A 22,899-nucleotide genomic window follows, 5' to 3' on the forward strand; every position below is an offset into this window, starting at 1 on the left:
ATCACTGTTAACAAAAGAAAAGCAAGACATCTCAAGTTAAGGAATTTAGTGCTTTTCTATGTTTGGGAAGATGCCAGAGTCGGGGGTCACTGGAATCATTTCTTTGATGTGCACCTCAGCTCTCTGGGGCCAGCGTCCTATGTTTTCTCTTCCTGAGTTTCTTCGGTGTGCCGTTGGGGTGGCGGGGCGGTGAGGTGGTGGCTGCAGTGTCTGACGGCGGGCATGCTGTTTCCATCCCGAGTTCCCTGGTCTCACCATCGGGGGTGGCTGTAGTGGCTGGTGACCGGAACGTCTTTTATTTACTGATACGGCAGGCAGCAGTTTTAGTTCACAAATCCGAAGGATCGCTGGGGGAAAGAATAGATACCCAGGAATCTCCATAGGGTCCTAGGGTAGTCCAGATCACTGAAGTAGGCTGCAGGCCCGACTTTTAAAATTTTGTTTTATTTGCGCTCTCAGCCCTCTAATGTAGCCCAGAGAGCCTCCTGTCCTGCTTGCACCTCCCCATCCCGTTTCTTTCCGGCCACAAAACCTTGTGTTTTATTCTCTGGAAGGGAATTCGGTGCAGACCCTCGGACGCTTAGCAGGGGGAGGGGAGGAGGAGGGGCCGGTGAGACCCGTTAGTGGACGCAGGTTGCTGTGGTTCCAGGAGGGATCTGCTGGCTGTGGGCTGACCTCGCCCCGCTCTGCCCTTGCGCCCTGGAGAACTGGGACCCAGACGACGGCATCGCGCCCCGACAGCTCACAGGGCGCTGGGAGGGTAGCTTAGTAGACCGGTTTTTCGCGTTGTTTTAGAGGGCCAGGGGAAAGTAAAAAAGGCATTCATTCAGGCAAATACTGTAGTGGCAAAATCTGCGGACTAGTCCGGCGGGCTGGAAAGTTTGGCCCTGCGAGGCCACCGTTGGCCGGTGCTGTTCCCACAATACGGTGCCAGGCAGCCGCCCAGTGGAAGCCTGGCCCGCAGAGGCCTGGACCACGAAGATAGTCCCACGGGCTGGCCTATGGTTCCCAGTCCTCTCCGAGCGGGGTCTCCTGCGGGTGGGTGGCTATGGGGGCCAACACAAAGGCCCCAGGACCCGTTGGTGCGGGGGCCCGGAGTTTTACGGCTTGCCCCGCCCAGGTCTCGCGAGAGCGCAGGCGTACGTCTCGCGATACGCGGGCGTAAAAGAGGGAGATCTGAGCAGCGGCGACGGCGGCGCGGAGGCTGAGGCGTCTAGGTGAGCGGCCGGGGTCCCGGGAGGGGTCCCGGGCTGGGCTTGGGGCGGGTGCTGAGCCGAATCGGCGGGGTTCGGGCGAAGAAGAGGCTGGGGCAGCCCGCCGAGTCTGGGTGCGGGCGCCGCCCCCTGCCCTGGGGCTCTGAGACGGCGCCCCCTCGGCGTCCCCCCTTCTTAGACCCCGGCCCTGGGGCTGTTACCGGCGCGTCTACTGTCTGTCCGCGTGCTCACCGGGGCCGGGGTCCCTGCCGGCGCGCCCCTCCGCTCCGTGCTCTGTCCTCCGAGCCTGGGCGCGTCCCGTGCAGCCCCCCAAGGCTTTCTCTCCGAGAGGAGCAAATGGAAATGGCCAGGGTTCGGGGGGCGAGCGAGGGCTGGGGCGGAGGCGGCCACGGAGGAGAGGTGCTTCACCGCCCGGCCTCCGGGAAGAAGGCGCACCCCCGCTCCCCCGCCGCCCCCAGACGGCCCAGTGCAGAGAGAGGAGCCCTTCCCCCAGTCCCGCCCTTTCGAGTTTACAGCACTGTCGCCCGCATGTCTTCACTTGAGCAGCGTGGGAGTTGCCTAAGTTAGGAGAAAGCAGACAAACGGGTGGTGAACTTAGGCCAGCGCAAGTGCCCGAGGCGGTGTGAAGTGGTGTTGCCGGGTGGGGAGCATCCTCGCAATTTCTGTAGGTGCCCTCGGGTGTCCTTTTGCCAAGGAGGGCAGTCGAGAGGCAGTGTGCTCTGACTCCCAGCTCAGGGGTTCCGTTGAGAGCAGTTCACGTTCAGCGACTAGACTTCTGGAAGTGAGTGTCTTTGATAGAGAGCATGGAGTTTGAGCTTTCACCTTATCGCTTGCCTTATGGAGTGGTTTAGCTCCAGGCAGGTGAAAATGGACGTGTGCTTTTCATTCTGTTGTATTAAGTGCATCAGCTCTTGAGAAGAGGGTGTATTGCCTAAATTTCCCATCATGGGATGGAAAGTATGGTCCTGGTCAAACGGGAGGATTTGCCTTCCAGAGCAGAGCCCTGCTGCCTGGCTCCACGTGGGCCTGTGTCTCTCAGGGAGGCTCACAGCACTGCGAGTGCCCCTCCCCGGTCTGTCTTCTAGCCCATTTTCCATTTGTAGTATGAAGGAGAGGTAGAACAGCTGTGTTGTGCAGCAGTGGAAACGATGGCCTACAGAAGACAAGGGCTCTTCGTACCCAAGGCCAAGTTTCTTGTTAAGTGTGAAATGCAGAATCAAACCAAGATTCTTCACCTTTTTTGGGGGCAGGTGTCTTCAGTCTAATACTTCGGGGAAATCAGTCAGAGCTGGCAGCTTTCCTCAGGGGAACACAGTATGCACCTGTAGGAATTCACACCTTTTGGCTGTTAACTCTGCCTAGGACACTTCCACACCTTCTGAGTGGTAGACGGCCTGGTGTGAGGCTGGAATCAGCGCAGGGCTGGGGATGCGTGTTCTTTGCTTCTGCGTGTCCTCGGCCCTTCACACACTGGCCTGGGGAGTGCCCTCGACCTTTAGAGCCAGACAGACCCAGGTTCCAGTCTAGGTTCTGTAACTTTTGGAGCCTCGTTTTCTATCATCTCTAAAAGAATGTGTAAGAAGGTTTCATTCATCTGCCCCTTGTGATGATTGCCGTGTCATATGTTAAATTACAAGCAAAGTGATAGACTCCGCGGCAATAGCTGTGCCGTCTGCCATTTGGAGACTTCTTTTGGGCCCTTACAATCCTCACAACTTTGAAAAGTGGGATCCTCAGTGTACAGATGAGGAGACAGGTTCAGGAAGTCCTGGTGCCCAGTGAACGTCAGGTACCTTTCTGTGTAGTGCTTGTGGCTGGAATAGTAGTGACACTTACTAAAGTCTTTGTTATCCTGTAATTAGCGTTGCTGTGGTTGTCATCCTTACTGCCACCATTGTGTGCTTTGTTTCTGATTCCCAGAAGCTCGGCTTTTTGTGATTGCTTTGTGGGACATGTGCCACCTGATTGTCGAACACCTTATCTTGGGAGCCGTCTGTCTGTCCTCCTGGTGTGCAGGTCAGCAGCTTGGTGGCATGTTGTACTTTTATGCCTCCGTTTCTTCTCTGAGAAATTGGCAGTGTGGGCTCCCAGTTAACTCCAAAGAATGTGGTTATGGACACTGGAATATTATAAGGGCTCTGAGAGAGCATTAGGGGAGTGGGACTGCCCGAAGGTCCCCCTGGCCTGGCAGCTGGCAGAGCTGATGGCTCATGAAAAGGCTCCCTGTGACCCTTGCCTTGTTTTCCTCCAGAAGGGAAGTGGCCATGGAAGACCTGGGGGAGAACACCACCGTCCTATCCACCCTGAGGTCTTTGAACAACTTCATTTCTCAGCGAGTGGAGGGAGGATCTGGACTGGATGTTTCCACCTCTGCCCAAGGTTCTCTGCAGATGCAGTACCAACAGAGCATGCAGGTGAGTGGTATGTGTTGGGATAGGGGCCTCTAGGTAACGACACCTGCTCTTAGGTGGGGCTGGTTCGAGTTCCAGATGCTGTAGGAGAGCGGTTTGTGTCAGGATAAGGGCCTCTACATACAGAGACTTTCCCTTAAGTAGGGCTGATTCAACTCCCATATAGTTGAGGCAGGTGTGCGCTTTCTCAGCCTAGAGGTCAGCTGGCCATCTCCCACATCTCCAACGTGGATAGTCATAGTTTTGGAGGATAGCCAGAGGTCATGGTCTGTCCTGGCTCAAAAGCCTGAGATAACAGCACCCCCAGAGTGGGTCAGCATTGTGCTGACACCAACGAGCTCGCAGACACTAAAGCTAGGATTGGAAAGCCACTTTATTCATTTAATCGAGGGAAACAGTCCCAAACTGCCTGGGCACATGACCACTGGAATTGTGTAGCCAGCTGCTGGCTCCCTTGGTGGTGTAACACGTGGGAGGGCTGTGTTTTAAGCACAGGTTCTTGGTCAGCCTGGCAGGAAAGGCAGGGCAGTGAGTGAAGGATTGGGCATATGACAGCCTCAGACTATGGGGGCCATTTGCACATCTTCGCTTCAGTCTGCCATGGGGTGATTTTTATAGTTTCACTTTGCTCATAGTCTTATTTCACTTTATTCCAAGTTCTCGGCAATGCTCACTGTGGACACAGTTGTAAAGGCTCAGGTCTCCTGAAGGACTTCAGGTTCTGAAGAGTCGTGGGGGTCAGTGCTAGTTGGGGCAGGGATCACTGGGTCCACATAGGGAGGGGATGTGGTGTCTGAGCCATGTCCAGGCCCCTGCCACTGTCAGGGCTGCATAAGGTGATCTCTGGCTTCTCTGCTTGCATTCCTTCTCTCTTGTCAGCCTTGCCTGTGTTGCTGCAGCCTTTCTGCTATAATGTCCTGTGTCAGACGAGCCAGTGGTTTCCTGTTGCTCTGGGAGCCCTGATGAGTCCATGCCACATTTGCTAAAACAGGGGCTGCTGTGTTTGTATGCATCCGTTTGCTGAATAGTTGAATTACTTACTATGTGTTTGTTAGTGGGCTAAGTTGCTCACGGCCCTTTTTTTTTTGGCAGGGACTGTTCCTTTATCCTGAAATTAGGTCACTTATATTTGTTTTTGTTGTTAAAACACCTTTTTTGAAATGGTGGTGGTGACAGATTATAGGGTTTTTTTTGTTTTTTTTTTTGATCCTTGCTCACTGGCAGAATATGAAGTTGGCATCTTTGGTCTAAGAAAGTTATAATTTTATTGATGGAGATGTCTGGAACTTTTGGCCTGTTGGAACTATAGAGTCTAGAATTTCCAGGGTCCCTTGTTCTCACTCACCTATGACCTGAAAGGCTTCCCCGGTTGGGAGATCAGTAAATGAGAGCTGTAGCCAGAGTGAGCTGGTTAGAGAGCCATGTGGCACTGGACCTGCCTAGGAGCCCTGACCTTGGACCTGTCCTGTCTCAGGACTTCAGTCAGTGTTCTGTCTCTTTCCTACCATGCCTGGCAGGTGAGGGAATAGCAAGTGAGGGAACAGAGCAGCTGCAGGTCTGGGGAGTCTGGAGGCAGAGAGCAGTGTGTTGCCTACTAGTCCCCTCTCCTGCTTTATTTTAAGGTTCCTGTTTCTGTGTGCAGGTGTTTATAGTCTGGTGTGCTACGTGTCAGTGTTGGCTTAAATATAAAAATATGTTCAGTGACTTTCCTTCAGATATAGTCAATGTTCCAGGAAGATGTGGCCAATGGATGTGTGTCTCCGGGACTTCCGTGTGGTACCCACACCCTCGGAGCTGGGGTCCCGCCATCCTCTGAAGAAGCTGGGCCCTAGCTGCAGACTCAGAGTGAGACTAGGAAGACTGAGTTTGATGGAGGGTAGAGTTAGGAACTCCCAAATGTCAACAGGTGGGAATTGAAATGAGAGAAAATATCAGAGGGGTAAAGAAAGCGTGGACTTTGGCCTCCAAAGCATGTGGGGGAAGGGTGGAGAAAATGTCTTTTCTCTGGCCTGGGATTTCTCACGCTTGGCACTGTTGACATTTTGGGCTGAATAATTTTTTGTTTTGCAGGACATTCCTGTGCATCGTGGGATGTTTAGCAACATCCCTGGCTTCTACCCACTACATGCCAGGAGCAAACACAGAGTGTCGCCCCTTCTTGTGACGATCAGTTGTGTCCCCAGACAGTGCCCCATGTCCCTGATTGAAATGAGAACCACTTTCTATAGCCCAGAGCATCTTGAACTTTAACATGCATATGAATCACCTGAAGATATGTTTAAAAGGAAGGTTCCAATTTGGTATCTGTGCGGTGTGGCCCGAGACTCTGCATTTCTGTTAAGTGCCCAGGAGATGCTGTGTTGCTGGACTGCAGGCCGTTCTTGGAGGGGTTGGGCTCTAGCCCCCTGAAGACAAGGCCCTTGCAGTCGGTGATTTGGTGGTACTGTTGGCTGTGTCTTCTGAGGCCCTTCAGAGCTTCAGTTCCACCTTATTTACCTACCCTCTGGGGGACGCAGACTTCTGAGATGGGCCCCAAACTGCTGGCCCCTGGTGGACTGGAGTTTCTCCCACTTAATCGAACACTAACTAGGTGTTGTGGCCCCGCGGTTCTGCAGATAGAATTAATGGCTCCAATCAGTTGACCTTAAGGTAGGGAGAGTACCTGGGTGGGCCTGACCCAATCAAGTGAGTCTTTAAAATCTGGGTCCAGAGATCAGACAGAGAAGTCAGAGATGCAGAGCAGGAAAGGGATTCCACTCGTTGGCTTTGGAGGTGGAGAGGGCCATGTGGCAGGGAATGCGGGCAGCCTCTGGGAGCTGACAGCAGCCTGGGCCTTCCAGCCAGCAAGGAAATAGGAGCGTGGAAGAGGCTGCTGAGCTACAGGGGAGAGCACAGCTTGCCGACTGCATGGATTTTAGATGTTGAGACCCTGATCGGAGAACCTGGCTCTGTGTGCCCGGCCTTCTGACCCATGAAACCGACAGCCAGCATATGGGCGTTTAAGCTGCTGCGTTGGTGGTAGTTTGTTACACGGCATAGGAAACAAGCCCTCACACTGTCATCTGAAAACGCACCTTCCTCTTTCGTCCTTTGTCACCTTCTCTTGTCTTGCTGCCTCCCTGCACTCCTTTCCCACCTGGGGGCCCGGTGTTCCTTCCTCCCCAGGGCTGAGCGAGGGCCTTGCTGGGAGCAGGTGCTCGGTGAGGGAGTGTTGAGTGAGCCCCTCGCCTGGCTGACGCAGCTACTGAGGACCTGTCTTTCCTTTGCACGTGACCCGGTCAGCTGGAGGAGCGAGCAGAGCAGATCCGTTCCAGGTCCCACCTCATCCAGGTGGAGCGGGAGAAGACGCAGATGGAGCTGAGTCACAAGAGGGCCCGCGTGGAACTGGAGCGGGCAGCCAGCGCCAGTGCCAGGAGCTACGAGGTGGGCTCTGGTGGGGCACCCCAGAGCAAGGGGGCGGTGCATGTACCTGCCAGACCGCGGGGAGCAAGAGCCCAGCCAGCGGCCCAGGTGCTCTCCTCCAGGTGTCCAGGGCCTGCCTTCTTAGGCCACCTGAGGAAGTGGGTCGGGCCTCAGGTGTGCTCTGTGTCCCCGAGGAGGGCAGCACGAAGGGACGGCTGCGCTGCCACGTCTGCCCAGCGAGGTGCTGGCGGGCATTCGTCTCCGCTGGCTGCCTCGTTGCCCTGTCTTCTCTGTGAGAATTGGGATGGAGGCCTGGCACAAGTGCCAGGTGGCCTGGGGGTTACAGGCCTCGAAGGTCCCCGGCTTGCGTAAGAGTCTCAGGTCCAGGCTGGCTCTTGTGCAAATGGTTATAAGGCCTCAGTGCCAAGAACCCCAATCTCGGGGGCTGCTTCAGGTTGCCCATGCCTTACCCAGGGCAGGCTGTTACCCAGAGGAGATGCTAGGTTTTTACTTAGTGCATCAATTGCATGCTTCCTTTGCTTTGATTAACAGCACTTTGCCAGGGTTTTTCAATAAGTGCTGATGAGTCGTGGAAATGCTGCCACAGGCAGAGCGTTGGACCAGAAAGTCTCTGGCCTCTGTGCTTTCCCTGAGGATGGATATCTGGCCCCACTCTCACCTTACGTGGCATATTCCCACTCTTTCCTGGTCCCTGTAGAAATAGCTGATGGCTTCGAGGGTGAGATGCTAACTGGATGTACTTGAGCCCGATGTGCAGGCCCGTGGCCGTGGTGTGTTGTGTGGACTCAGTAGCCCAGTGTGCTGCAGGTGGGGGACTGCTGCCTCGGCGTTGGCCCTGGTACTGCTCAGTGTGGGGCTTCTGCCGATGTTCTGGGTTGTCCTAGGAAAGATGTCCTGGGGGAGCCGGTGGGAAGAGGAAGAGGGAGAGGCCACGGGAATCTTGCAAGTATTGAAGTGAGTCACTGACAGTCTTTCTTGGGGAAATCCAAGGGTACAGGGCTGACTGAGCTTAATCCTGGGGCCCCCTCGCTGAACTTGCGCCTTCCTCTCGGAGAGGCCTTTCCCCGCTGCCCGTGGACTTGGCTGAAGACGGCCCTCGAACCGTCTGAGCCAGTGGTTTTCAGTTTGTCCCTTTGAGTCTTGGGTATCTGCGAAGGGTTTTTAGGGACTGCCAGTTTGGTAGTGGGTGGAGAGGGCAGGTGGGTGGGAATCTCAGCCCTCCCACCTGGAGATACCTAGGAGATGGTGAGACTTCAGTGTCCAAGGTCTGGGGACCTGCCTGGACTGCCGCATGTGCACTTGGGACTGGCAGCCTGAGGAGAGATGCCACGTCTTGCCCTGTGACGTGCTGGCCGGGTCCCTGCACAGCCACAGCACCTCACTCCTGCATCTTGGCAGGTCCCCAGGCTTTAAGGCCTCCTGGTGGTTTGGAGGCTGTACCCGCGGTTGGTGGCTCCTTTGAACCCTGGATCAGCAAGAGGCCGTGGCCTTGGCCGTGCTTTTCTTAAGCTCCTCCTTGCCGCTGGGCTTGGAGAGTCCTGGTCTCAGCACTGCCTCTGAGTACGGCAGGCCCTGCGAGTGCCCGGCAGGCAGCCCTTGGCGGGAGCTTCTACGGCTCAGCTTCCTGATGAGAGGTCAGAGGTCAGCAGAGTGTCAGGCTCCATGTAACTAGGACTTGGTGCCTTTGCCCCTGGGACTCTGGCTGCCACTTGTGGTCCCTTTGCTTCTTGGGCTGAGGGTAACCTCAGTGGCCGACACTTGCCCCTCGGACCCCGAGGGATCGTCAGAGTGAGGAGTCTGAGTTCTGTGCGTTCCTTACCAGCGCAAGCCACGCGGCCCCTCGAGGGGGCCAGTGCAGGGTGGCTCTGAAGCTCTGGGGGAGATGAGGGCCCAGGGTCACATGCTCCTGCCTGCAGGCTCCTGGCCACGCCCCCTGTCCCTGCCCGGTCGTCCACTCTCTGGGGGCGTGCCGACTCACTGGAACGGGAGCCGCCAAGCTCAGAGGCATCTTCCCAAGGTCGAGTCTGAGTGAGATCGCTGTGCTCCTCCTTGCAGATGGCCACCGTGAGCAGTGGTCGGTGGCGGTGGCGTGTGCCGAGCGCCCTCCCGGGGGGGCGCCGTGAGATGTGGCGTCGCGCCGCTGTGGCCGGGCGCTCACCTTGGAGGGCGTCCCGCTGCGGCCTCGGGGTGCCTGTGGCCTTGGCTCTTGCCTTGTCGGTGGCTCTGCTCTGGGTCTCGGTCCTGTCCGGCGGGCAGGGTGGGCTGGGCTCGGCCTGCTCACGCGCCGTCTCACCAGGCGTTCTCCTTGGCAGCGCGAGGTGGACCGCAACCAGGAGCTCCTGACGCGCATTCGGCAGCTGCAGGAGCGGGAAGCCGAGGCGGAGGGGAAGATGAGGGAGCAGCTGCAGCGCTACCGGGCGTGCCAGCAGAGCCTGGACGCGGCCAGCAAGAGGCTGCGGGACCGGGAGGACGGCCTGGCCGGGGCCGGCGAGGTGAGGGGCTGGGCCCGGGCTGGGTGCTGGCCTCTCCCCGCGAGCAGTCTCTGGGCGGAGAGGAGACGAGCTCCCACCTCCAGCTCGGCAGCTCCGTGGTAGCGCCACTGTGTACTTCTGCTTCCCACGTGTGTGCCTACGTTTTTTGCGTAGGTGTGATCGTAGCAGAAATACTAATTTGCCATTCTGCGGTTTTCAGTTAGTAAGTTGAATACTTTTTTAGTCTTTGTGATTATGATTTTTAGTGCTTGACTAACCTGTTTTTGGTCACTTTCAAGTGTTTTTCTTTTTAAACACACACACACCCTGATACAGATACATATGTGGTAGATAGCTTCATGTGTGTAGCCTTTTTGTTTCTGTTGAATGATTTCGTTTGGACAGATCCCTGGGAATGGGGTTATAAGATCACCAGGTACAGGTCTCCCTATGGCTTTTGCTACCAGTTGCTGTGTTCTACTAGTAGCTATTGTTGAGGAGTCTACTTTCACTGGAACCTCTACCTGTCACGGATAATGGTGTTTTCTGGAAATACTTGTGATTCTGCCCCCCCGCCCCCGCCCCCAGAGATGTGTCTCTGGATTTGCATTTCTTTGATTATTAATAAGGTTTGTTAGCATCTGAGAATATGTCTGGAACCAGAGCGTAGATCAACCGTAGTCCTTATGGTCTCTACCAACCGAAGGTTGTGTAAGCTTTAGAGACAGAACCCAGACATTGATGCTTGTGGAACTTGGACTCCTCTGACCTTCCCTGTGTCTTTGCTGTGCTGCTCAGGATCACAGGCGCTGCGAGGAGGAAGATGAGACGCTGCCGGGGGGGGAGTCGGGGGCCGCGGGATCACCGGGGTTCTGTGTCTGCGTGGTCTTCTCTCCCTGGTGGCTCTTCGGAGCAGCGCCAGGTTATCTCTGCCTTGGCGGCGCTGGAGAGCATGTTAAGCTTGTTCCTACATCTGTCTTCTGACGTGGATGTTGGCAGGAGCGGCCGTAAGACAAGCCCTCCTCCCGCCTTGGGTGTGTGCCTGCTCGTGCTCCCTCGCAGGCTTCTCTGGAGGACGGGGGTGGGCATGTCCTGCACATGGCTCAGTGAGGAGCAATTTGGGGGCACCCTTGGCACAGAAGTTGCAGAGCAGATGCCCGTGGGGCCTGGCGTGGCAAGGGTTGTGGCGGTTTGGGACGGAGACCCCGACGTTGCTCCTCTCCCTTTTCACCCCGTGGAGAAGGCGTCCTTGGTTCCGAGTCTAGGTTTGTGAACCTCCCGCCCGCACAGCTGTGTTCTCTTGTCGCGGTGCCTGGCCTAGATGCTCGTGCTCTCTGAGGTCACCCTGGTGGTGGCCTGGCTTTCGCGCAGCTTTGTCCTCCAGGCGGTGGGCTGTCTGGCTCCTGGATTCAGCACAGCGCCTGTACCTTTATTTAGTTCAGGAAGAATCCTCAAAGGATATGTTCATTGTTAAATAAATCTTAAGTATCTTCGTTCTTCTTTGGGTCCCAGATTGAGAGTCACTGTTATAATAAAGGAAACCATGCAGGTCGATGAGAGGGTAGGACACAGGCCCACCCCCCATCAGCCTCCCTGGGGGGCCTGCTGTGGCCTCCGTGTTTGCAGACGGTGCCCCGTGCGAGGGTTGCTCACTGTGGTGAGTTTGCCAGGCCGTCCTCTTGCCCTCAGCTTGTAGGTGGATGTCTGACTCTCAGAGGCTGATGGGGCGATGTTTCCACTTGTTAACTTAGAGTGACGCCCTCGAGTGGGCTGGCTTTTCCTGTTGGAGGCGTGCTCTCTTGCCCCAGGAAAGCCACAAGTGGGGTCCCCTCACCAGAAGGTTGTCTGGGGAGGGTGTGGTCCGAGCGGAGGACTGCAGTTCCGCCCCAGTGTCCGTCTAGCGGACTCGCTGTCCTGGAGGCCTCCCCGTGCCTTCCCCCATGACCCCTTCTGGCCTGGGAGCGCTTCAGCCTCCGCGGCACTCGTGCAGCTCCCGTTCGCTGTGTGTGGCTCTTGTGGCGTCATGCTCAGGAGCCTCGGCGCCCACTTCTGACTGCTTGGCGGGTGCCCGGCTTGTCCCCGTGTAGCGTCTCCTGCACAGCTGGGTGGGGGGCGCGGTGGGGGGGTGGGGGGGTTAGAGAAGGGATTCTGGGCTGAGGACAGAGTGGGTGTGGGCCGCCACGGACTGGGGGGCTGTGCACACGCCGGCTGGGAAGGGGTGACGGGTGTGGGTGTGGAGGCCGCCAGGCGTGAGGCCCGGGCCCGCCTTGGCCGGCAGCGTTCTCACTCCCGAGGCCGCGGGTCCCCGAGGCGGGGCTCGGGTGGGGTTGAGGGGCGGTCACGTGTTCCGAAGGAGGAGATGGCTCTGTCCTCGCCCTCCAGAGCGGGACGGGAGGGGACCGGCTCTTGTCTGTCTCGCTTTCAGACCGTCAGTGTGCTGAAGGGGAGGCTCTCGGACCTGCAGTGGAGCGTGATGAACCAGGAGATGCAGGTGAAACGCCTGGAGTCTGAGAGGCAGGAGCTGAAGGAGCAGCTGGAGCTGCAGCACAGGTGAGCGTGGAGGCGGGCAGGTCCGCCCCCTTCAGGGCAGGGGTCCCCGCCCCTTTGCCAGGTAAGCCTGGCCAGCTGTCCCCCTGGGTACAGTTGGCCCGAAGCCTGCTGGGCCGCGTGCCGAGCTGGGCGTCCACTCGTTAACCATGTGCCACACGCAGGCTTGCTCTCCTGCGTATGCCCTCTGTGGCGTGAGCGCCCGGCGTTCGCGAACGTCGTGTGCACTGAAGCTCTGAGGTTCCACGAGTGCCCTTCGTGTGCTGGCCTCCCATCCACAGGCTGTTGGGACACGCTGAGGCCTTTGAAGCCAGGACCTTTCAGTGCCAGAACAGAGCAGTGTTCAAATGTTCCAAGAATAAGAAGCGGGAACAGTCATTTCTTTCCTCCTCTGCGGGTGGGATGCCTTCCTGGAGGGAGCTTTCAGAGAAGATGTTGGGTTTGAGCGAGATTTTGAAGGCTGCGTAGGACATGCCCTGGGGCAGGGGGGACGTGGGTGGGAAAGGATGTTCCTGGGGAGGGAGCTCTCTGAGCAAAGGCACGGCAGGATGGAGGAGCTCGCCAGGAGATGCAGGTGGAAGACAGCGCTCTCCCAAGCTCGTGGCCTCTACCTTAGCAGGTGTTGTCTTAGGGGAGTTCTGACCACTCGGTGGAATGGGGCAGGGATGGGGGGGGTGGGCCGGTCCTGAGCGGGTCCTTGGCTTTGGCTGTTCCAGGGCCAGCAGAAGCTCCTATTGTGAGAGGTGTGGGGAGGGGAGAGGACTCGCAGGTGGTCTGGACTTACCCACGTGCCCTGCGACTCAGGCCACAGAGCCACCAGCAGGGGCGTCCTTGAGGCGTCCTTGCAGGGAGCGTGCAGGAGTGTGCTTGCACGCGTGTATGAGTGAGTGTGTCTGTGCTGGAGAGCTTTTAGAGTGCGGGCAAGTGCTGGCTTTACCACATGCCTGTTTCTGCACATGGTGTACTTTTTTCTTAATAGGAAATGGCAGGAAGCTAACCAGAAGGTTCAGGAGCTCCAGGCCAGCCTAGAAGCACGGGTGGACCAAGAGCAGAGGATTAAGGTGAGTTGCTCCGTTTCAGTCCCTGGCCTGTGCCTGGGAGATGTCACAGCGCCGGGCCCGGCCCCCTATGACCCGTGGCTGTTTCAGAGCTGGGGGCGTACTCAGTGGCCTCTAGTGGCGGTTAGCTGCCGTGTCCACTGTAGCTGTTCACGTGTCGGTTGTCTCCTTATGTGCCGGGCGCTGTGCTGGATGCCGGGGCGCGTATTTCTGCTCCCGGGAAGCTCGTACGCTTTTGGATGAAGATCAGAATCAAACACATAGAGTAAAAAGTAAACGTGTGATAACTTCAGGTACCACGGGATGCTGTGCAGGTGATAGAACAGGACTGGAGAGGGTGAACAGCAGCCTGCCCGACGTCGCACGGCTAGTGCAGGACTCAGCTGGGTCTCAGAGCCAGGTCGGCGTGACTCTGGTTCAGGCCGTGCTGCCGCTCTGTGGGAGAACGCGGCCGGGGAGCCGTGATGGCTGCCGCTGCCCGTAGAGCCACGTCCGCGCACCGGGCCCCGCTCCCGTGCTCTGGCTCCGTGCACCCCCAGCTCCATCTTGTCAGCTTCCACACCTCCCGGCTCGCTTTCGCCTCTGGTCTTCACGTGCTGTCCTCTGCGGCTCGTCCGTCTCTCCTCCCCGGCCCTCACTGCTTCACACGACCCGTTATGTCTCCCCTGCCCCGTCCGCCCATCTGAGTCCTTGGCCCGCTTCTCAGTATTGACTTGCCTGCACGGCCTGATGTCTGTCTTTTGTACGCTCTTCCCTGCAGAGACCTCATCTGTCCTCTGTGTCATGGTGTCCCTGCTGCTTGACCCAGTACCTGGCCCAGAGCTGGGCCCCTTAGTGTTTGTTGTTCTGTGACTCGTCACTGAGTCTCCCCGGTGTCTCCGTGTGTTCCCGGGGACTACGTGTCGTAATGGCTGTCCTCACCGTACAAGGACTCAGTCAGGACCCTGTGCCACGGGAGTGGGAAGCAGAGCCAGCGTGGGAGGGTGGGTGTCGATTCATGGAGCATTCGCCGCGCATCCTTGTGCCGGACGTGTGACGGGCTCCTGCCCTGCAGGCGGCACGGCACGTGGCGCGTGGGGCTACCCTGGGAGTGTCCCCTGAGGACACCGCGCAGAGGCACAGCCGGCGCAGGCTGCCCAGAGGCGGGGGCCAGGGCCGTGGAAGTTGCCATGGATCTGGGACAGTTAGGCGCCCATCACTGTCTCCCCTCTGTCTCCGGCCTCGATCAGGATTTGGAGCAGAAGCTGACCCTGCAGGAGCAGGACGCTGCAATCGTGAAGAATATGAGGTCTGAGCTGGCGCGGCTGCCCACGGTGGAGAGGGAGCTGCGGCAGCTGCGGGAGGAGAACGCCTGCCTGCGGTGAGGGCCCCGGGGGGGGTTGGTGGCGGGTGTGCGCGCGTGTGCAAAATGTTTGCAGCCTCCTTGGGTGCAGCCCCTGCTCCAGGGGCTCCTGCACCGTCCCCGGCGGTGCGGCTGTTTGAGTGACTGTGCTTCTGGCCCTGCCAGGGAGATGCGGGACACCAACGGGCTGCTCCGGGAGGAGCTGGAGGGGCTGCAGCGGAGGCTGGGGCGGCAGGAGAAGATGCAGGAAACCCTGGTCGACCTGGAGCTGGAGAAGGAGGTGAGCTGGTCCCCGTGGGTGTCCTGTGGCTGGCTAGGGGAGACCCTGGGTGTTCTAGTCCTACATTCCAGCTGTTCAGCTAAAATGTGGCAGCCGCTGGGCTAGTATGGTGGGCAGAATAGTGACCCCTAAAGACAGCCCCATCCTGCTCCCCAGAACTGTGGGCAAAGGGGATCGAAGGGTGCTGACCCCTAGCTGTGGTAGGGAGGCTCCCTTGGGGCTCCTGGTGGGCCCCAGCTGGGCCGCTGTGCTCACAGGTCCTGACAGGGGCCGGAGGGGGTTGGAGGTCAGAGCCATGTGAGGTGAGGAGGACTTGCTGCTGCTCTTGGTGGCGATGAATGGAGGAAGGCGCTGTGAGCCAGGGAACGTGGGCACCTCTAGAGGCTGGAACGGACGAGGAAACAGGTTCTTCCCCAGGGCATCCAGGAGGAGTGTGGCCCTGCGACCCCTTCACCTGGCACAGTGAGGCCCTTGCTGGGCTTCTGACCTACGGAGCTGTGAGACAGTAAATGTGGATTATTCTCAGCCACCGAGCTCGTAGTAGTTTGTTTCAGGAGCTCTGATGCTGAGTCAGAGAGCGGAGATGGCTGTGGTACCTGGAACACGTTGTTCCCACCCATGGAGGTGAACAGACACCTGTGCTGAGTTTCCTTTCCCTGCGGCTGCTGGGACTCATTGGGACGTTTTGTGGGTTGTTGTAGAGATGGCCGTGGACGTCGGTGCCGAAAGCATCCTTGTTCGCTTGCTGAGCAGACCAGCACGAAGGCCTCCCGGCTCCAGGCCCGGGGTCCTTCTGGCCTTCCACACTGCTTCCCCGTGGTCACCTTCAGTCACCTTCCTTTCTGGTTTGCCCGGCGTAAACCATGTCACCACTTCCCGTAGCTTGCAGTCTGGTCAGGGTGCTCGTCAGCTGCGCCCCCCAGTGGGTTCACTGCCAGCTGAGGCATCGTGGGTCTGGAGCACAAATCCCTCCCAGGCGTCGGCTTACGTGGGCACTTAGCCTGAAAAGGCAGTTCCGGAGTCCAGCAGCTTTTCTCTGGACGTAGTTTGTTTTGAAGTTGGTTAAGATTCTGCATGTAGAATCACACTGCCTGGGTTCCAGCCCTGCTGTCGCGTGCCCGCTGGCGGTGTGACCCCGGCAGATTACTTAACCTCTCTGTCCACCTCTGTAATGAGGAACGCGTGTCCCCCTACAGGGTTGTGAGGATTAAATGAGGTAGTGTAACGTGCTTAAACAGTGGTAAATGCTGACTCAGCGTCAGCTGTAGTAATAGATTTATTAACCAGTCTTGTGCCCGGCACACGATAGGGGTCAGGAAGTACTTGAGTGGCTGAATGAGCGCACTGAACAGCGCTGGGCTTGGCCCCCGGAAGGAGTGGGAGGCCAGACGAAGGCACGCGGTCTAGGAAGGTAGCAAGACTCCGATGTGGGATGTGGGTCAGTAGAGCGGCTGTGAGAATACAAGGGCGGGAGGCCCGGCATGCGGGCCGGGTGGGGGCACCGCTGCTGCCCCCTGTTCTTCCCAGCGGCCACAGGGGCCCAGCCCAACGCGCGCGCGTGTGTTGGGGGGTGGGGTTTGGCTCTCGGCCCAAGTCTGTCTGCCCTGGGGCTTGGCATCCTGAGGAGCACCCGGAGGATGGGCGACAAGGCCGTGGGCAGCGTCTGCCCCCCTGGTGGTTATCGCAGGACCGTCCAGGAGGCTGTCTGCTCCCGACCCCTTCCCGCAGCCCGCAGTCCTTCTGGCCTGCTGGGAATCTTGAAATTACGGAGCCAGGAATGAATGAGATGTTAAGCACGCAGTGTAGCTTCAGCGGTTGGGAAGCAACCTGTCTGCTTTGGAGCGGATGGGCGCGTTTCTGCGTTTTAGCTCAGCGATCAGGGCGGGCCGTTCCGGAGGATCAGGGAGGTGATGTCGTCGGTTTTGTGTGGTGCTGCCGTGCTGGGGGTCGAGGTGCGTGTGTGGAGGAGGTGGGAGGGCCCGGTGCTTGCACGGAGATGACGGGCACAGCGCTCTAAGGGCTCTACTTCCGTGTCTTTTCAGAGGCTGCTGACGAAACTGCAGAGCTGGGAGAGGCTGGACCAGACCACGGGCTTGAGCATCAGGTAGGCGGACGGCGCCGGGGCCACAGGGTCCCCACCTTTTCCCCGCACGGATGGCACCTGTGGCAGAACGGGCCCTGCCAGCCCGGTTCCCTCCAGCAGAGGCCCTGCCTGCGGCTGCTTAGGTTTAAGGAGATGGAAGTGGGGACTCTCCCCGCCGAGGACGGGACATTCTCGACAGAGCGCTGGCAGGTGTGGGCCCTGCAGTGTTGGGTTTTCTTGAAGGGCTCTTTTTTGTTTATACTGAGGAAGTAGTTGCTTTTGAGGGAAGTCATTTCTTTTAGGTGGTTGTAACGAGTAGAGATAAACTGAGTCTTCAGGGGCAAAAAAGGAACACAGGGTGATGGAGGATTGTTTCCCATCAGGCCCTGGCAGCAGCCTCAGCTTGTCTGTTGAGCTAACGCCAGCAGGTGAATGGCAGGCGGGGCTGCTGGATGGCCGAGCAGGCCTGGTTCTCAGACGGGCATCTTCCCACTGCTCCCTGCTCCCGATTCCATCTGTCCTGCTGCCTGTCCTTCTGGGGCCGCTGCCCCTTTCTCCAGTGTCGCTCCACCGCTGGCCCTTAGCCCCCAGGTCCCTTCCCTACCCGGTCCGCCTGCAGACCGACTGCCCACTGCTCCGCTCTGGGGGTGGGGGTGGGAGATGGGTCCTTCAGGATAAGTCCTGGCGCCTGGGGCCTGTGGGTTTAGAGAGTCTTCTGTTTGTCTGCTTGTGCGACTTGAAGCCTGTGTCTTCTCGGGGGTCTGTCCTGCTGCTCTCGGAAGCTGGGCCTAGATAGAGAGCCCTCCTCAAAGGGCCGTCCTGTAATCACGGCCTCTGACTGCTCCTCTGGGACCTGCACCAGCTCCGTCGCACCATGGACTCCAGCCGTTTGTCACTTGAAGATGCCCCTTCGTTTTCCTTCTGCCTCGCTATCGCTAAGTCTCAGAGGACAGAGTAGGCTGTTCCCTCCTGAACTCCACCTGCGGAACCCAGGGTCATGTAGGGCTGGCCCCAGCGAGGCCTAGATGTTTTGTGTTTCCTCCTTTTCTCTGGGCTGATGAACTCGTGGGGAAGCTTCCCTCCCACTCCCAGGAAGGCTCACGTCAGAAGAGAACGCTCCATGACTTTTCTCTTGTGCGGGAGATCGGAGGCCCTCTTGCGCCAGGTGGCACCGGCTGCTGGAATGTTTGAACGCCTCAGTCAGGGCAGCAGGGCCGGCGCGCAGCCGGCTGCCGTCTCTGGCCAGAATGGCGCAAGGGTCAGTGTGCTGGACACGATGGAAGGTGCAGCTGCTCCTTGAGACCTTTTGGTCCCGCTTCCAAACCTGACCACCGCCGCCCACCTCCCAGCGGCTGGCACATGGTTGGGTCCTATGCCCGCGGGCTTCTGGGCTGGTCCCGTGCTTACGCGTGTTGTGTGTTTACCCCGCCTGCCCTTAGTGACCAGGCCCTGGAGGCGGGAGGAAGGAAGGGGTGGTTTGGAGCGCTGGCGGAGGTGGGGGCTGCCCACGCCTGCTGGCAGCTCGGGGTCAGCAGGAAAGGGGGGCACGCGTTTCCCTGTAGGGAAAACAGGTGGTTCGCGAAGGCTGGAGTCCTGTCCCGCTCTCCCGCCCGTCAGGGCGCCCCTCTTCGAGTCTTCGCACTGCTCTGGGCCAGTCCCTTGCTCTTGGGCAGGGCCGCAGGGCTTGCCTCGCTGTGTTGGTGGAGGTTAGATGCGCCTGTGCGCCGGGTGCCGTGCACACTGCAGAGCAGTGAGGTGTGGCTGGCTGTCCTCGTCTCCTGGGGTTCCTGGTGGGAGCCGCTGTAAAGAGAAGCCTTCTTTTCATGTGCTTTGTGGCGGTTGTGCCTGGGCCGCTTCTGGGGGCCCCTCGGAAACCTTAGCTCTTCCGCCCTTTCCTGTCCCTACTAGGGCGTTTGGGGCGGGCCCTCACCTCCGGCAACTCCTGCCCTGCTTACGCGGGTACGTGTGTCGAGTGCCGGTTGGAGGGTCACAGGCTTGCGGTGTAAGTGTGGCCCATCAGCTGGATCACCTGGGGAGTTTGGTGCACGTGCAGACGCCTGGGCTGAGGTCAGGCCCATTGAGTCCGCCTCTCCAGCGCTGGACTTGAGTCTTGGTGTGACCACAAATAGCATGAGGGGTTTGGCCCTCTGTTGCCGGGTTTTGGGCCGTCATTAGCGGTTTCTGAGCAGGGAGGGTAAATTGGTGGAGCCCACGTCTCTTGAAATTGAGTATGGGGGTGGGAAATGGGCATAGGGTTCTCGGACACAGGGAGAGGCTGGGGGCCCGTTGCTGCAGTGTGGGGTCCCTGCAAAGGGGTGGGCGTGGGAGGGAGAGACGCGCACTGTTCCAAGGTGACGTTGTCTGGGGGGTCCCTGCCTGGTGGGCGGAGGTGGGCTCCGCCAGGAGCTGAAGGACACCCTTTGTCACTCTCGCAGTGTTCAGTGCAGCGGTAGTGACTGGGGCCATCTCAGACCCTGTTAAACTGTGGCTGCACATGTGTCTGACCCCAGCTTAGCCCCTGTGTGTTGTGGGGTCTCTTTTACACCCGTTTCCACATCTGTAAATGGAAGAGTCTTCTGGAACGTTCGTTTCTCACCATGGGGTCACGAATCTCTCAAAATCTGATGAAAGTCGTACTTTCTCCCCACAAAAACACAGGTTTGCGAGTGGGTGCGTGTGGACGTGAGATTTTGCGTGCTAGTCCAGGGACCCCTTCCCCAAAGTGTGATCAGCCAGCTCCAGCGGACAGCAGAAGTTGGAGTCCAGCAGTTGCCCTGGCGTTAGAGGTTCGAGGGGCTGGGAGGGTGTTTTGGCCTGGCCTGGCAGGCAGGAGTCTGTTGTGTCTTTTTTAATGTATATATATTTTAATTTATTTTTATCGATTTGTTTAGGCTATGTTGGGTCTTCGTTGCTGTGTGTGGGCTTTCTCTAGTTGTGCTGAGCGGGGGCTACTCTTCGTGGCGGTGCGCGGGCTTCACATTGCGGTGGCTTCTTTTGTTGCGGAGCACGGGCTCTAGGCGCACGGGCTCAGTAGTTGTGGCTCGCGGGCTCCATGGCATGTGGGATCTTCCCGGACCAGGGCTTGAACCTGGGTCCCCTGCATTGGCAGGCGGGTTCTTAACCACTGCGCCACCAGGGAAGCCTTGTTGGGTGTTTCGGTCAGGGCGTTGCCGTAATTTTGCTCATTTGGGGCCTGTCAGGACCCCAGGCTCTGGCCGCCGTCCAGCATCTCTGTGGTTTTCTGAGAGCTGCCGCCACCAGGTGGCACCGCCCCCCCTTGGTGACCACGGCTCCCTGCTACCTTGGGGCTTGTAGAGGGCTCTCCGGTCTTGCAGAGGTTAGGGACAGAGAAGGGTCTACGTGGCACCACGGTGGTCACCCTCTTCCTAGTTTGGGATTTCTTAAATCGTGAGGACCTAGGGATAACAGGGCGGTGGGGGGTGACTTGGCTGGTGGGTCAGCCAGTGCAAACCTATAGGGAAGCCTGCTGGGCCGAGTGTCCTTATCTGCCAGACGAGCTTGTCCACCCTTGACGTCATCTGATCCCCTGTCTGCAGCACATGGGTCATGTGAGTCAGGGGCAGGTTGACATCAGGACTTTGAGGGTGCGAGGGAATGCCCTGCATGGGTGAGGTGGGGCCTGTGCACTTGCAGGTGCTGGTGTGGGGAGGAGGGTGGCTGCGTCTGGTGTCCGGACGTTCTTGTCCCAGGGTCTTGAGGGTTGGACTGAGGGAGTGGGCAGTGGTGCGGAGGGCTGTGACTCGCTGAGCCTCATTCCTCGGTAGCGTGGTGTGTCGGGATGATTTGAAGGTGCTGAAGAGGGACACCCTGTGATGTGTCTGTGAAGTACCTGGGAATAAATTTAACAAAATATGTGTATGGGAACCATACACTGGAAACAGTAAGATGCTGCTGAGAGAAATTAAGGATAACCTGGTAACAACGTAAGTAACTGGAGGGAGATACCGTGTTCATGGATTGGAGTACTCAGTGTTGCTAAGACAATTCATAGATTCAACACAATCCCTATCAGAGTCCCAGGAGGATTTTTGGGGAGAAATTGACAAACTGATTCTGAAATCTCTACAGAAATGGAAGGGACCTAAGACAGCTGTCAGAGTTTGGAAGAAGAATGAGTTAGAGAGCTTCCAGCAGCTGGTTGCAGGCACACTGTGAACGGCATTAATCAAGACAGGGTGGTCATGGTGTAAGGATAGGCATGTAAATCAATAGGGCAGAATAGAAAGTTCAGGAAGAATCTAAGAGTGTAGAGTCAATTGATTTTTGCCAAAGGTGACAAGATAATTCAATGGGAGAGAGTCTTTCAACAAATGGTGTTGAAACAGCAGGGAATCTGTACAAATAGAGACCTCATACTGTCCACAAAATCAGTTCAGTGGGGCATGGACTTAAATGTAAAAACAAACTTCTGGAAGCTTTGCTTGGGTTTGGCAAAGAGTTCTTAGGACACAAAAAGCATGAACCATAGATGAAAAAAATTGGTAAGTTAGACTTCAAAATTAGAAACTTTTGCTTTCAAAAGACACAGTTAAGAGAAAAATAAGGCAAAACATAGACTAGGAGAAAATATTTGCAACATGTGTGTCTGACTGAGGACTTTTATCCACAGTACAGAAAATATTCCTCCAAATTGATAAGATGACCAAATTTAAAAAATGGGTGAAAGACTTTGAACAGATAACTTTGAGAAGATATGAGTGATGAAAAAGGACATGAAAAATGCTCGGTGTCATTAGTGACAAGAGGAGTATAGGGGGGCTTCCCTGGTGGCGCAGTGGCTGAGAGTCCGGCTGCCGATGCAGGGGACATGGGTTCGTGCCCCGTCCGGGAGGATCCCATTTGCCGCGGAGCGGCTGGGCCCATGAGCCATGGCCGCTGAGCCTGCGCGTCCGGAGCCTGTGCTCTGCAACGGGAGAGGCCACAGCAGTGAGAGGCCCGCGTACCGCAAAAAAAAAAAAAAAAAGACGCCCTGGTCAGGGATCCTGCATGCTGCAGCTAAGACCTGGCGCAGCCAAATAATTAATTAAAAACAGAACGAGGAGTACAGAGTAAGGTCACAGTGAAATACTGCTCTCGCCGTGGTGAAGATGTGGAGCAGCTGGAGGTCTCACGCGCTGGTGGTACCGCGGGACACAGCACAGCTGCTTGGGCCACCGCGGGGCAGCTTGCTGTATGCGGGCGATACCACCCGGCAGTTCCACTCCTGGTTACTGACCCAAGAGAGACGAAGACGTGTGGCCTCCCAGAGGCTCGTGTGTGAGCGTTCACAGCAGCTTTATTCGTAGTAGCCCAAACCGGGAACCAAGTCAGGTGTCCATCACGTGAACGGAACATCACTGAGCAAGAAACAGGAGGAGACAGGTGCTGTGTGCAGAAACGTGAATCTCTCACTGAGCAAAGGAAGGCAACTCATTCAGTTCACACTGCATGATGCCATTTACTTGAAATTTTAAAAAAGGCAGAACTGACCTGTGACAGAAGGAGGGTGAGTGGCTTCTTAAGTCTTGGGTTGGGATATGATTGGGGACCTGGGGGCCCTCACCTGTGACTGTCACGGCAGCAGCTACACAGTTGTATGTATGTCACGCTTCAGTCAAGCTGGTCTGAGGATGATGAGTAATCGGCGCTCCTGACAGCTGTGAGGGGAAGGAAAAGGCCTAGGAGGTGGCCTGGACTGAAGTCAGGAGTGGATGGGGATGCTTTTTAAAGCCTTCATTTTGGGAAGGAACCCATTTCTTGAGCTTGTCAAAGGCCCATGGGCAGCTGGGACCAGCCCAGGCTTTTTCAGTGTTCCTGGATCTTGGGGACTTGGGGCAAGTGCTGTGGGAGTGTCACCAGGGGAGGCCAGGTGTGGGCTGCAGAAGGGCAGGTGGTTTCATGGTAAACCCAAGCTCTGCAGAGGAGGAAGGTGAAAAGTGAAGGTGGTCTTCAGTCCATCTCACCTTCTCCGGGCTTGCCCTGTGTCACTGCTGTCCGGCGCCATCACGCGGTGCTCTAGTTATGCCCGGGGGTGCCATTCTCAGAGCAGGATTGAGGGCTGCCCCCAGGG

General features: G+C 57.5%; 1 protein-coding gene across 5 annotated transcripts in view; it reads left to right on the top strand.

The window, feature by feature from the left end:
- Positions 1-968: 968 nt before the first annotated feature.
- Positions 969-22,899, top strand: part of MAD1L1 (mitotic arrest deficient 1 like 1) — a 312,047-nt gene continuing 290,116 nt past the window's right edge. The window contains exons 1-9 of one of the 5 annotated variants that reach the window (XR_009535576.1): positions 969-1,217; positions 3,466-3,628; positions 6,908-7,048; positions 9,361-9,540; positions 11,945-12,069; positions 13,046-13,127; positions 14,354-14,484; positions 14,632-14,746; positions 16,789-16,850. Coding sequence is in view for 3 of the 5 variants with exons in the window: in XM_060124133.1 (XP_059980116.1) it covers positions 3,479-3,628; positions 6,908-7,048; positions 9,361-9,540; positions 11,945-12,069; positions 13,046-13,127; positions 14,354-14,484; positions 14,632-14,746; positions 16,789-16,850 (986 nt within the window). In the remaining 2 variants the exon portion in view is untranslated. Of the gene's footprint in view, positions 1,218-3,465; positions 3,629-6,907; positions 7,049-9,360; positions 9,541-11,944; positions 12,070-12,559; positions 12,686-13,045; positions 13,128-14,353; positions 14,485-14,631; positions 14,747-16,788; positions 16,851-22,899 lie in introns of those variants that run through there. The other 4 variants (XM_060124133.1, XM_060124132.1, XM_060124134.1 and 1 more) reach the window with 4 other exon arrangements.

The sequence above is a fragment of the Lagenorhynchus albirostris genome, chromosome 15 (assembly GCF_949774975.1).
Source record: "Lagenorhynchus albirostris chromosome 15, mLagAlb1.1, whole genome shotgun sequence".
Taxonomy (NCBI): domain Eukaryota; kingdom Metazoa; phylum Chordata; class Mammalia; order Artiodactyla; family Delphinidae; genus Lagenorhynchus; species Lagenorhynchus albirostris.